At 34.9% G+C, this 15279-nt stretch overlaps 1 protein-coding gene across 4 annotated transcripts in view; it reads right to left on the reverse strand.

The window, feature by feature from the left end:
* Positions 1 to 783: 783 nt before the first annotated feature.
* LOC134533243 (patronin) overlaps positions 784 to 15279 on the reverse strand; it is a 206227-nt gene continuing 191731 nt past the window's right edge. For all 4 annotated transcript variants that reach the window (XM_063370655.1, XM_063370682.1, XM_063370673.1 and 1 more), the window contains 4 exons: positions 12904 to 13035; positions 9885 to 9986; positions 7825 to 8107; positions 784 to 4245 (listed from right to left, as the gene is read on the reverse strand). In XM_063370655.1, coding sequence (XP_063226725.1) covers positions 4101 to 4245; positions 7825 to 8107; positions 9885 to 9986; positions 12904 to 13035 — 662 coding nt within the window. In that variant the 3' untranslated portion in view covers positions 784 to 4100. The remainder of the gene's footprint in view (positions 4246 to 7824; positions 8108 to 9884; positions 9987 to 12903; positions 13036 to 15279) is intronic.

A 15279-nucleotide genomic window follows, 5' to 3' on the forward strand; every position in this document is an offset into this window, starting at 1 on the left:
GAAGCATTCTGGATGCGTGCAAGGTCAGGTTGTTATTTACTAGGTTGGCCTGGCTAAGCAACCCAGGATAGTAACAAGACACTAATCACAGCAAAGTTTATATATGATGACTTTGAAATTATGTTTTGAAGTTAGTCTGTTTGCCAATATTGAGGATTAATTATTCTTTCAAGAGAGTAGTTTTTTTATGCTGGTTTTAAATAAAAGATTTTTTTGGACAGTCTTGTTTTTTTTTTTTTAAATTATTTTTTCCAAAACGTACATATGTCCAGGTGATTTTCTGCACATTTTCACTGTAGCTTGTCGCTTGTATAAAAAAAAAGGTACTGGATGATTTCATAACATTAATAGGCAACCTGTTGAAAAAAAGTTGTAATACCAGTATAAATTAAGTTGTTTTAAAACATGAAATTATTCTTTGTGGTAACTATTTTAGTGTATCAAATGTATTCCACAGTAGTTTCACTATCAAAGTTTCATTTGGCACACCAATACATTTGGCATGTCCCCTAATGTTTATTAAAGTTACTATATGTACATGGGTTTATGTTCATTCACATGGAGCCACCATCTCCCTGTGAAAATTTTGTTGCATGGTGCACGCGCATCATAAAAATTCACTAATTTTTCCACGTACAAGTTTAATGTATTAATATTAATTAGTATTGTTTAGTTGTCATTTTGCATCAACCATAAAATGTTTCATGTTTTTCCAAAAATTTCACCCTTCCACTCTTCAAATATGTACGTAAGGATAAGAAATGTATAAACACCAGTATGATATTACGAGATAAATTTGTTTATTGATCTGACACTAACAATTAATGACCCGATAGTAATCAATAAATATTTATATATATATAAAAACATAATATTTACAGATGATAAAAATTAGCAAGTCTTGTAAAAAAAACAAAAACAACTAAAGAAATGTACAGATTAGTAAGCACACACATCTTCCAGTTCTTTCACAGCGACATCTCTTCACAATGACAAAATATATATGTATATTCAGCACCTATTAACATGACACAAACAATGAGAATAACAGCCTAAAAGGCAGCCTTAATGCTGGTTCACAGCATAACTAAGTGTATGTTATTCTTGGTTACAATTCGTGAAAGGGTTCACAAACATGAACAAATTTAGTTATATTAAACTATTGTTATGACTGAGTTGATTCTAGCATGTGAATCATGTTGGAATTAATATAGCAGCAAAACCATTAATTCAATTACTTTCCAGTTATGCAACATTTTCAGTTGATCTGTCACAACCACATTGCAAGGCTAAGCTGACAAAGATTAACTGTATGATAAGCTTGACAAACATGGCACAGTATCAACATTCACCATTAATACAACCTCAGATTTTTAATAATAATAAAACTTCAAGTTAAACGAAGAGATTGAGCAGAAAGAATAAAGTACAGAAAAAAACAAAGATCCTATTATCACACATCACAGATTCAAGCATACCAATTTACTTTTTGAAGATTAAAAAAAATGTACTTCCCTCAAAATAACCACAATAAATACACATCAATGAAGAGCATTTTATGAATTAAATGTATTTTAAACACAACAGAATTTGTTTCATAACAAAAGGATTGGTTATTTTAAGTTCAATATCAGAATTCCACATTTACAAAATTACTAATTCCACATTATTAACTGCACATACAAACAAAATTCTACATTACAAATCACACTCAACAGAAGCAGTTACTATGTAAAAATTTGGCATGTTAAAAATAGTTTTTTATTTATTTTCTACATTAAATGGGACCAACATATATATTGTATGTATTTGATCCTCTTCATGTTTTGTGTTGGGGTACCAAAGTTTTAGCCTGAAGAATTTTTTTATAGTATAATATAAAATGCCATTGTGTCATTCATGTTGCTACTTTTCTTTATTGCCATTTCATCAGAATCAATCAGGAACATTACTGCATAATTTTTAAAGGTGCTTTCATTTGGTGCAACATGATGAAAGACTAGATAATTTATGCAAACAGTTATCACTTATTCACCAAATCTAATTTTTTTGGGTCAATTAAATTTAATTTTGTGCTCCATGTTGAATTTATGTATTATTTCAGTTTTTTTTTAGGCTGTTTACTAGTCATATTTATAGCCAGACTGAGAAAGTTTTTTTTTAAAATTATTTAGAGCAATGGGTTTCCACCAGTGACCCGCCAGGAGATTTTTTTTTTACGTACATTGTTTTTTCTCACAACCTGCCTATCACATGATGGACATGTTGCACGTGAATTGTGAGTTTGTATCTGTAAAAAAAGATGTTGCAATGATTGCTAAAAGTTTACAGTTGTGATCATTTATGGTTTTTGTAAAACTTAAATGATTAAACAATCTGAAGGAATAAGAAATCTTGCTGCAGGAAGAAAGTATGTGGTTGTGGAAAGTTGCAAGGCAAAGCATTAGATTCGTTTTAAAGGAATGGTACAGTATTGAAAATTTTTTGTTTAAAAGAGAATTTATTGTGTTTCTTCAGCAATTTTCCATTTTATTTTGTTTATATTCTCTCTGATACAGCATTGATTTAGGTCATGTGTAGCCGAAATGATAATGGTATTCAAGGCAGTAAAACAGTTGTGGTTGACAGCACTACTACTTTCATGACACTTTTCTTGACATCTCAGTAAACAAGTTACAATTCAGTTTTTCCGTTAAATATTATTTGATAACTGGTATCTTAAGAGATGTGTATTTACTTAGAAGACTGTCACAGGATATAATATAAACTAATAAAAATGTGTTTGAGAAGTTGGTGGAGGTTTTTTTTGGTAATGATCTAAATATTAGTGGTGGAAGGCTTTCAAGGGATCAGAAAAATTTTGTTTTAAACGTACAGGAATGTGAAGGAAAAAAATGACAATAATAAAAAAAACCACACTGATGCATTAATGAGTGGAATTTGAGTTAAATGCAATTACCTCAGCCTGTGCAAAATCCACAGCTTGTCAGGTCATTCGAGATGGATGAACAAGAGGTACACATACACTGCTGCCTGGCCGATGCGTGTCACTGCCTGACGGAGTATCAGGGAAGCCAGTGGCACAAGGAAAAACATTACAGTGATAGAATGTTATTTTAGTGATGTAGGTTACGATAAAATCCATCCTGACTAAGCACAGATGGAGATTCCTGTCAAATTTATTTGAAAAATTGCAAACTGATTCAATGTTTTAAGATTTAATTGAAATGCTACACAACCTAAAATATTTAATATTGCTGGCAAAAAGAATGAGCATGCAGCAACAATTAAAAAAAAAAATTAACACACAATCAATGAAAAGACACAACCATAATTATCTTGACGTTAATTTAACATACCATGTCAGGAACACACAAGTGATAAATATTCATATTATATTATTACAAGGATCAGATATAAAATGCTACGACTCACACAACATGATCAAATATCTAGTCTATATTTAGGATGCATGATTTACTTAATAGTTAACTTATTTTAAATTTAATAACAACACTGCTGTAAAATTAAGTTATTTGCCACCGGGAAATCTTCACAATGCAATTTAACCAAGAGTGAATTTTCTGATGTGGCCTTATATACACACAAACAAATCTCTTTTAACATGCTAGATTGCTAGTAACTTCTGCTACAAGTTAAATGCAAATGGCATCAACTGAATTATTTTTTTTTTTTAAGTTAAGGAAATACATATTTTATAAACCAAAAAATTAGTACCTTTACAATTATTGAAACAGCACAGTAATTGAAACAAAGTAATACCAAGAAAATTTATATCAAAAAATCTCATATTAAGAAAATACATGGAATGTTACAATATTTTACATAACTAATTATGTCAATTATGCAGCATTACAACACACACACACACACACACTTTATAAACTATAGCAATTACACAACTGATAAAAAAAAAAAAAAAAAAAAAAGATTTACAAGATTCACACAGTCTCGCAGGATACACTACACAAGGCAATATCTTTGCCAGACACTTAGCTTGCTTATGGTTTTGCGACTTCTCAAAAGGCTTAGTTTACATTTTGATTCAGTCGGGTAATGATAGGGGGCTGAACTACAAACTAAATGACGAGTGCCATGTCCTTCTTGTTCGGTAGCGACACCTTCTTGCCCTGCCACAGGCTGTTGTGGATGGTGAAGGCATCAATGGTGACGGTCAAGTGCTTCGTGTGCACTTGGGAAAAACATTTACCACCGGAGTTGTATCTGCAAACAAGTAACGTTCGCAGTTAACACTTCACCAACACAAATTTTTTGAGAAGTACATTGGCTTTCAAGAGAAACAGGAGGATCAAAAACAAGGATGTACGTACTAGTGAGAAACATTAACAAAGTAATATAATCTTACTGAGTTGAGAGAAATATCAAGAATGATAAAGCATAAACAGGAAAAACTTATGTGGAGAAATTACCACAAAAATGCTTTAGTAAAGCGTAAAAAAGATCACAAGAACAATTAAGGAGCTTGGAGGAGGGGATGTAAAGAGAGTGCAGGTTGACGAAGAATAACTAAACAAAATGATGAAGCGTGACGAGAACCAAAGAAAGATGGTGGAATTAACACAGCTCATCCAACCAGATGCTGGAGGCAGTGTTGGACAAAGATGCTAATGGCTTGTTGCACCATTCTGCTCTTAGATCCACGATCCAATGATCCATGGATAATTTCTCTCAATGTTGCGCCAACACATGGTGGGACTACGAAGTTCATACATTCCCAATTTGCGATAACAGGCAGCAGCAAATTTTGAAGAAATGTTAATGTGCATTTCTATTGGTGGGTTGGAACAATATGAAGTCACTACAATCGATCGTAACACGATGAACAAATTATCAATGCAGTTGCCACAAGATAGCAGAACATGTGGCCGCTGTCTTCATTTTTAATAACAACTGAGAACACATGCTGATATTTAAAACTTATAAAAACTGAAGCAGTCAAAAAATATTGATAGATTTTGACATGCTTATGTTTAATATGGGAGGGAATTATGATGGAATAAAGAACTTTATTAAAGTATTAAAATAACGAGCATTTCAAAACTTTAAAATGTGGGTATTTTACATGAGAAGTGACTGCAACACTGATCTGAAACTTTGTAATTAATGCTCTATTATTTACGTTTAATTAAAATAACCTCCATTAAGTAAAAATTCCGGACACGTCTTCTCACACAGTGGCGATCCAAGGTCACTGTCTATTATTCACCCTGAATATCTGCTAATTTTGAAGTTCCTAATGATCTTCGCCCAGCGCTCAAAACACAATGGCGCAACAGAAAATGAAACAAGATAACATTTGCATGCTAATGGTGTAACTGACTTTAAGTCACAAACACATTAACTGTAACCATATTGAAATATTAATCTATTTTCTACATACTGCTTATAATTTAGATTTAAGCAATTTAACTTAAAAAAATTAAAGGTTCAAAAGCAAAATTTTTATTCATAACCTTTTTCTTAATACTTGTAGTTCATCTCTGGGAATTAAAAAAAAATCATAAACTTATCCATTACATGATGTCGACAAGGGCTTCAGCCCCAGAGCCTGTTCAACTTTGCCATGTTCCCGACACGTGTTCATCACTCCCGGCACCGTGCTGCAGTGCTCCAGCTCCTTACATTAATATTAATATTAATTAACTTGTAAACTTTTATTTTTTTATCCTCAATGGTTTGTGCCACAGCAGATCGGCTGGGAGGGTTTTGTTTTGTTAGTGTTAATATGCAGTATTAATTTTTTAAATTACTACATGTTTTAATTATTACAACCGCGAGAAAGCGCGCAGTAATTGTGTTTTTTTGTGTGTCTAGTTTTTAATAACCCTTGGCGCACAATCAAAAAAAAAAAGGAATGGTAGTTTGGTTTGGCACAAAAGACGCCATGTGGCCCGTGCAGAGCATTCGCTCACCCCAGTGCATCACCGACCAAGAGCAGACGCGGCAGCACCCCGGAGACATCACCGCTTGTATTCACCGATGAGTAGTTTTCCGTTCACGCTCTGAAGTCTTTAAGTTTCTCCTCGGGGCTACTCTCGGCCGGCGGGCTATTTAAATAATTATTCTCATCAGTCTCCGCTAGTATTTAGTCACCATTAAATAATTCTTTGTGTGGATACATGTGTGAACCACACCGCAACATAAACTGATTCGTGCCTCGGGCGTTTTAACTGTTTAAAGGACTATGTGTATGTGAGCGGATAACTTCTTAATAATCCTAGATGAGTGATTTAAATGAGGTTCCTTTCTTCTTGTGCCTACGTGTATAACCTCTACTGCATGGCGGCACGTAGGACGCCCTTAGAGTCCACTGTGTTGATTATTAAAGCGTGCCCGACGCTGATAGCGGGCCAGGTCTTGGTAATTGGTGTGCAGAATTTAGAGATCCGAAGCTCGCCCCCAGAGGAGTCACCGCCAGGTTCGTGTGCCCTTTCATGCGGTGGCGCCCATACAGTAATTCTCATGTCAAATCAAGCCCTCTAGCCCTGACCTCAAACATTTACTAAGTGCAAGTTTATTTCTATCTTTTCATTACCAGTGTTAGTAAAATTTTGCTCTACGTGCTAATATGTTCTTTTAAGGATGGCCACCTGGCTGTGTTCATGCCATACAGAAGCTATAAGAAAAACTGGCTCACACGTAACATGCCTCTTCGCAGATATGCCCAAGGCATTGAACTGGCATGCAGTGTTTAGTCAGCACATTCATGTATGGAACTACAGAGGGACTCTATCACAGAACAACAATTAATTCTGACTCATTCCTGCCTATTAAAATTATGCAGCCCAAATTTTTATAATTTGTAAAACATTTTAAGAGTTACTCTTTTGGCCATTTTCATCGACTGAAAAACACATACAATAAATATCACCACTTGTATAGGTGGGTGAAAAGACTCTTTAATTTTAAATGCTTTTCACACACATACATCCTTCCAAAAAGATTGAGCAGTTTGTTAACTAAAAAATATTTTACTGAAGCTCTGCATGCCTTTGATGGCCCAACCTTACAGACACATCAACTAACTACATGTAGTGAAGGGTTAACATTATGCTGTAACGTTTTAAGATTTGGAACGTTGATTACAATAAATTAATAATAAATACTTTAAAAAATTACTTTAAAAAGAAATTAATATGGATAATATTGATGCCCATATTGAAAATGGCTGTAAATAAAAGAAAAATGTGTTTTTGTAATCGATTGCTGTTTACATGACTGTGTCCACTTTTGAACCTTCAACATCTTCATTGATTTAATATTTAAAAATGTTAAAGAATACTTTAGAGTAATCATGGGCAAAATCGTAGAATTTGAATATCTAAGAAATATTTATCTATAATGCATGCTTATACATGGAGAAATAGGGTAAAATAGATCATTAAAATATGTTTTCAACAATTTGTACAGTTACATTACTTCCACGCAGCTTTTATTTGTAGGATATTTAAGGATTTTTTTTAATATTCAGTTAAAATAAAAACAAAAAAAATATTGTGCAAAACTGTAAAGAATATTAATTTTATGCCTTGGGAATGAGGAAGAAAAAAATATATATTTTTTTCATTTTGGATCGACTAATGGAGAGGAGTTGGTGCGGCTACAGGAAACTTCAACTTCCCTGACTTTTCCCTGACTTTCCCTGATTTTCCAGAATGTGGACACCCTGTAAGTTAAAATAAAAACCAAAAAAAAATTGTGCAAAACTGTAAAGAAAATTAAATGAGGAAGAGAAAAATAAAATTGTCTTTTTCTGTTTGAGGCTAGAGCATGGAAACTCACTTGAAGAACTTGTCGAACATGCGGTCGTTGACCTGCTTGGGCCCGGTGCCGAACAGCTTGGTGATGTCCTCGCGCTCGGGGCAGTAGGAGTAGAGCGCCCGGAACTGGAAGCCCGTGTCCCGGAACAGGATGAGGAAGTGCTTGCTCTCCGACCGGGCGATCTCCTCCCGCACCCGCTGCTTGGCCTCCTTGTTGACGACGCCGGGGAACACGCAGTACTCCACCGCGTTCAGCATGATGCCGCGGTTCGACTTGGTGGCCGGCTGCTTGTACAGCCGCGGGCCTGCCGGCACCCACACGTTGCCAACCCCCGCCAACAGAACGTCGATGAAACCAAAACACTGAAATGCAACTAAACTCATGAAACTACCATTTTTAATCAAAATTTAACTCAAATCACAAAAAAACCTAATTTTTATTACATTAAATGCAATGAATGTAATTTTTTTTTTTTTAGCATGAAGTTTGTACTAAACTGTATGTAGGTATTTCAAAGATGGAAAAATATTTTATTATTTTGTTTCTGATCTTGCAAATAATGTTACTACTTAATGTATTTACCAAAAAATAATGCTACTCTGAAAATAATGTGACCCCCAAAATTTATGATTTTTTTAAAAAAAAACTTATTGGATTGAAAATCAAAAAACAAGTACACAGCATTTTAAAATTATTATATTTATTCAATTTTTACTCAACCCTTCCTGGTGTCACTTTTGTCAGTAGTGTGATTTATATTGTTTCTATTGAAACACAAAGCTGCAGTTAGAATCAAATAGTGTTTTTATGACCGTTGTTCAGAAAGAAAAGAATGTGGTGATAAATTATGTCTAGTAGGTCATCTGGAGGGTGAAAGAAGCTACAGTGAAAGAAGTAGGGGGGATGGGGAAACCCCAACAACAAACTCCATCTGCACCCTTTCTTTTATCCTGCATCTCTCATCTGTCATGCATGTGCAGAGGTTCAGAAAGCCCCACATAAAAGATGCAGTTTACAGGCACAGCATGAAGTTTTTTTTTAAAACTAAGTGGATGTTCAGGAGGAAGTAATTGACAGCAGTCTAAACAGTGTCATATAAGTGACATTTAAGAAGCAGAGCCTGGTAGTTTTGCAACTAAGCTGTTCCCAATGGCCAAGACACAAGTTTGTGATTATAATGCTACCCCCATGTTTTGTTTCCATAGTTTTAGTAAAAATCACAGCATTAGATTTAGGTAAATACAGTTTCAGTTTTACATTATGATGTTTGTACATTTTTCAAAAACACAAATACTTGCAATTTATTTTTTCAAGTAGACATTTTTAATTACAAATTATTATATTGTAAAAGTGCATCGTAATCAGTCAAAATTACAGTTTTGGTGAAATAAGTGTCACAAAACATTCAAGTGGCCTAAAAATGAGACTGTAGAATCTTGTTTATCGAAAGAATGTTAAGAATGGGTAAACATGATTAATGCAACGAACATTCCAATTTAATCCCTCTTTGCATAGGAGGTAGGATAATCACTTTTAGGCAGTCTCGCAAAGACAGGTAACGAAAATACCAACAAAACTTGGCATGATAATCAAATTGAGCAACACCACTTTACCTCAAGTAAAAACTGTAAAAGCAAGCCTTAAATTGTGGCTAAAATACTTTACACGCATACAGCTTCACTACAAAATCAGTTTGTGAAACTTGTTATTGCCATCTTTGAAATTACAATCTAAATTTACCTCAAGATATCCTCACATTCCATATACAAAGTTCTCACAGTGAAAAATTGTTTTATAGTAGATATTTGAACAGTTCTTTATTCATGCTAAACGTATAAGTAACATCTTGGCATACTTTAAATTAATCTAGTAACATAAAAGTCAGAATTTTTTTTTTAAATGTTACATCCATTTTACCTCACCACTGATTCACCCCAACTTAACCTACATGTAAACATAACGGAAGTAAAAAAGCAGGTTTCATCTGAACTGAAGTGGCAGGCAGAAGCATGAATGGATGCATGGAAGAGAGGGAGGGCATGCCTAAAGGGGCTGGAAGCAGTGCACCGTGCATGACCGACCTGTGTACTCCAGCATGGAGCTGGGCGTGGAGCTTATGTCACTGGAGCCATCGTCGAACGCTCGGCGCTTCGTCATGAGACCAGGTGGCAACGAACCTGGGCCTACGCAAACAAGCCAGTCACCAGGCACGCTACGGTAAAGCATGCTGGCAGTTTTCAATATTTTGTTACAGGCATGAATTTTTTTTTTGCAGATGTCACTTTTTTTAGGCTTCAGCAAGGAGGGATATGAAACCAAAATAAGTCCCCATTTGCTTTAGAGAAGCAGTTCTGCATAAAAAAAAGGTACCTAAATGAACATGCACTATAAAGTGCATGCAAAATTTTGTGAAATTAAACTTACTTTCACTTGAATTTGTCAGGCCCCAATAATGCCTTTTGAGGTACTGAAGTAGAGAAAATACTGGATAAATAATTTTGGACAAGGGATAACATGCTTTCTCAAAAGCAAAACATTGAGACATAATGATTACTAATATGTAAAACACATGGTACTTCAAAGAAATATTTTTATATCAATTTTTTTATATATATTTTTGTTTTTTATATATTGTTTTCATGGTAATCCTTCACAGATAAGGTGTTATTAAATTTTGTAAGTAATATGTTTAAAATTATAATTTTTGTTTCTTCACAACATGCTACATAATGTTTTTATTTCTGATTACTCTACACAATACCTAAAACATTATAAAATAATTGTTAGAAATGTAATATTTATTGACGCGTGTCTGAACCTCAGATTAGTTTTAAGAATGATATCTGGCCATTAGTGTTCTAGCGAACGACTGTCACACAAACGGACAAATATTTAGTGTTATTTGCCTCAATTTTTACAAATTAATGATATATAGAATATATCTGGTGTAAAAAAAAATTATCAGCAAAAATTAATATGCGATGCTCAGTATATTGTGGAACATGCAACGTAACTGGAGGAGGAGGGGGGGGGGGGGGAAGATGAAAATGCAATAGTCCAACATGGAGACAGGAGCTGAGCCTTTAGAATTTTTCTTGCATAATAGGTTCAAAAAAAATTCACACTTCTTAAAGTTATTAAAAAAAAAAAGGGGGGGGGGGGGTTTACAGTTGTTACAACACATACTGCAAAGACACACAGTAAATAATGTACAATATTTACAGTTGTATACATGTACAAAACCAGAAAGGAACAAACCAACCTCAAAGCAACTGAATTACTCCCCAGGCAGGTGACGTGTCAAGCTGACAAAATAATTTTCACTTTAGGTCATACTGGAATACTGCACAGTTTTGCGAGTAGAGATGCAAGGGTAAGGAACTGAGATACCCAAGATATTTTAGATACACATGTATATATAATTATTTTTTAAACCTTGTGTAATTAAAAAAAACATTCATATACAATAAAATGTAATGTAATAATGTTCCATTGCTCTATGCATTGGGGAGGCATGTGTGTGCTAGTCGACTGCTACTGTTCAAAACAAAGATTCACAAAGACAAACACCTCCAACACAATTATTTAGGCATATGGGAGAATACTATGGAATGGAAGCAACACAGATACATATCTGTAATCAGAAGCATCGAGTGTGGCCAAAACAAAGCCGAAAATTTACAGTTAGGGGGCAGCACCCTTGAAACATTTTGAGGAAACCAGATTATTTACAATGCAGCTCCCAAACTATACTGGTGCAAAAGAATGGAGAGCAGTTGAGGTTTAATCTTAAATATTAACATCTCAGTGTTACCTATTCATGACTTTTCATGACTTTCTCATTAAAGGTAACTCGAAAAAGGTGAATCACAGGAAAAAAAATACAGAGAATAAAACTTGTTGAAAATCTTATCATAAAGAAAAAAAAAGTCTGTAGCCCTTAATAATGCAATTTTTTTTCTTAATGATTTGTTGGGATTTTCTTGGAGGCTGGCTGGCTGGCTTGCTTGAAAACAGTATCAAATCCAAGATATGCTAATGAAGGGGGAGGATGTGTACAAGCCCAACATAGCACAACATGGTGCATGATACAGTATTGTGGAGGTCAACCTACACCTACCACCTAACAGTCCATGAAAACACTAACAACAGCCATGCTTAATGGGGTTGAAACGTATAGCCCAAACAATAAAAGTAGATGTCTTAGCTTTATGTTTTGACACTACCAACGCTAACACCAATTACAATAATTAAAATTGGCGGCCTACCTATAACTTTCTGTGCTCCAAATATTAAGTTGTGACACTTTTAAAATCAGAAAAGATCTAATATACGCTAATTTGCGTGTTTATTGCAGTAATTACTTATTAGCGAAAACGCTGACGGTAAATAAGTGCCGATACACACTTTTACTACAACATTACGCTCCCGTCAGTTACAGCTGGTGCGGAAACTGGGTCCTTCTCTTGTCGGACCTAAACGACTTTTTTTAACATTACAAAAACCATCATAACACTGCGCCTCGTGCTTAAAATCTCTTTCAAACTTCAAAGCGCTGTGCCGCCAAAGCGTCGACAAATCACACGATGACATTCAATGATGTTAGAAAAAAATATGTTAAATGGCCATACATTCATAAAATATGGTTAAAATATTAAAAACATTATTTGTTTCGAAACATTCCTGTCACATCAGTGCCCATGATAAAAAAAAAAGTAATAAGTATTTGATCCAAGCTGGAGGGGAAATAAACTTAAGTAACTTTCATTTATGTAAATCTTGTTGAATACATTTTAAACATGAACTGCAGAACACTTCACTGCAATATGTTCCTACAAATGGTCTGGGAAGGGGGGGGGGGGGGGGGTGGTAATCTGGTTGAATTATACAGAAAAATTAATATCCCAAACCAGAAAATAATGAATTTACCCCCCAGCTAAAACAAAAAAGGAACATTGCAAGATCCATTCACATGTTGAAACCCCCCCCCCCCCCTCCACCACCCACACACACATACACACACGACTTGGTATAATTCCTCGCATGGCGAGGACCATGCAGGTTCTCTCTGGACGCGTGCATGGCGGAGGAGGGGGCTACCTGAGGGCGAGGGCAGGTGCCGCATGCTGCCCATGCCCGGGGACGGCGCCCGGCGCGGCGGAGTGGCGCGGCCCAGCCCGGAGTCCGTGTCCGTGTGGCGGTACGCCAGGCTGTCCTGGTCCGTGCTGGAACCTGCATCACACGCCCGCGCGCACTCGCGGTCACGGGGCCCGCCACAGACTGCAACCCTCCACCGGGGTTAGCCGCTACTGCTACGAGGCGAGTGTTGAAACACCACCACCGACCACCACAGACAATAAGCGGAGAGGCACTACACAACCGCCAGTCGAAAACTGTGCTTTCCTTTCCAGTGCCGTCTACACTGCAAATATTCCCAGCCACAATAATAAAAAAGACACACAGTACTTTCAAAGGAACGTTAGCTGCGTAGTTCAGTATTTCAGATATTGTACTAAATAAGAATGATTAAAAAAAAGTTAAAAATCATTTATGTATCTCTTCCGACAATTCAAACTGCCAAGAACTTATAACCCCTACAGGTCACTAATTCAGTGTATCTTTAAGTGGACAGGTCACCCTCCAACTTGTGATTTCATATAGTTCTTCGTAACATAATTTTATGTACCTAAGTTTTTAAAAACTAGCCACATTTGGACAAGTAAGAGATTGTGACTGATTACAAAATTGTGAAATTTACTGCAGCTATTCCTGTCACATCAGTGCCCATGATAAAAAAAAAAAGTAATTAAGTATTTGATCCAAGATGGAGGGGAAATAAACTTAAGTTAACTTTCATTGTAGTAATGTAAATCTTGTTGAATACATTTTAAACATGAACTGCAGAACACTTCACTGCAATATGTTCCTACAAATAGTCTGGGAAGGGGAAAAAAAAAATCTGGTTGAATTATACAGAAAAAATAATATCCCAAGAGTTAATATTATTTACCTACTGTGTGAGCATAGTCTATATTATTTCTTTTATAACAACTTCAATTCACATAATTTTCCTGAGTGACATAAAATAAAAAAGATACAGCAGATGAATTCTCTTTGTGATTACAATACCTATTTTACAAAAATTCAAGATTCACAAAATCTTAATGATCAACTAATATAAAATAATAATAGTACTATATTAATATGAGAATATCAATCATTTTTTGCATCAATTTAAAATCTGTTTACTTTTACGGCAATATGATGACTGAGAGACTATTTATATAGTTCGTACTTGAATAACAAAATTGACCTAACCAGTATGGAAGCAGTTTGAGATCATTTCCTGCTGAATTAAACCTATTCTTCTAGCTAACACACATGCTATATTGATATCTTAACCCACTAGGCCAACTAATAGGTTCACAACAGAAGCAGAACTCTCCATTCTCAGAGCAGGGAAGACAATCCGTAGGATTCCTATGGGGGAGGAAGGGGAATTACACTAATCATTCCCGTTTCACAGTTACGATGTTGCAAGTGCAAAAGTGCACAGTAAGAGAATTTTATTGCCCTTCGGCATTATGTGTCTTTTCATGTATCACCCATGTTTGTAAGTTATATACTTGTCGATAAACAGTGCTTTAAAACCCGATGAATCATTTAGGCTAACCCAGTATTAAGAGGCAGAGCCGTGCCTCTCACAGATCACAATTATGAGAGGTCATATATACTCTAAGATTTGGAGCACAGAAATAGATAAAGTATACCATATAATAATAATAATAATAATAATAATAATAATAATAATAATCACAAATGCGTAATTGGAAATGGCTACAGGTAATGTTGCCAGCAGAATGGAAAAGCAATATGTCAAAAAAAATCATTTCGGTTCTGCAACATGCATATAAAAACGGTTTGTGGTCTTATGACTTTTGCAAGGGTATGTTTTTTTTTTTTCCCTTGCTGTTTGGATTATCTACAGGCTTGCAGATATACAGTCAAATTATTACTTTTCACTGTTCGAAGTATGTATAGAGTTCTGGCTTGCAATTATTATCTCTGAATATGATCAACACATTGTGTTCTAATGTTTCTAACAAAGTGGTTTTTGGAATTTTTTCATTAATTTAAATTCATTATACATGGTATAAAATCAAAGCTAGCAATAAAAACATATAACAAATTTTGTCTTAAAGAAAAGAAAATACAAAGACCCTGGCATAAATTAAATACAGTTGAATACATCTAGTTCTGTCTGCTCTTTTTAAAGTTTGTTATTCAAGCAAAAAATACAACAAACAGCTGTCACATAAAAAAATCTTGTAGTTAACTCCCACAGTATTTTACCACACTTGCTGAAGTTATTTCTTTTCCCTTTTAAGTTAGGTAGGGGTGAATAAAGAAAAACTATCTATAACATAAATAGTCTCATCTCAAAACCAATAATTACTTTTTCTAAGGCATATTGTA

The sequence above is a fragment of the Bacillus rossius genome, chromosome 1 (assembly GCF_032445375.1).
Source record: "Bacillus rossius redtenbacheri isolate Brsri chromosome 1, Brsri_v3, whole genome shotgun sequence".
NCBI lineage: Eukaryota > Metazoa > Arthropoda > Insecta > Phasmatodea > Bacillidae > Bacillus > Bacillus rossius.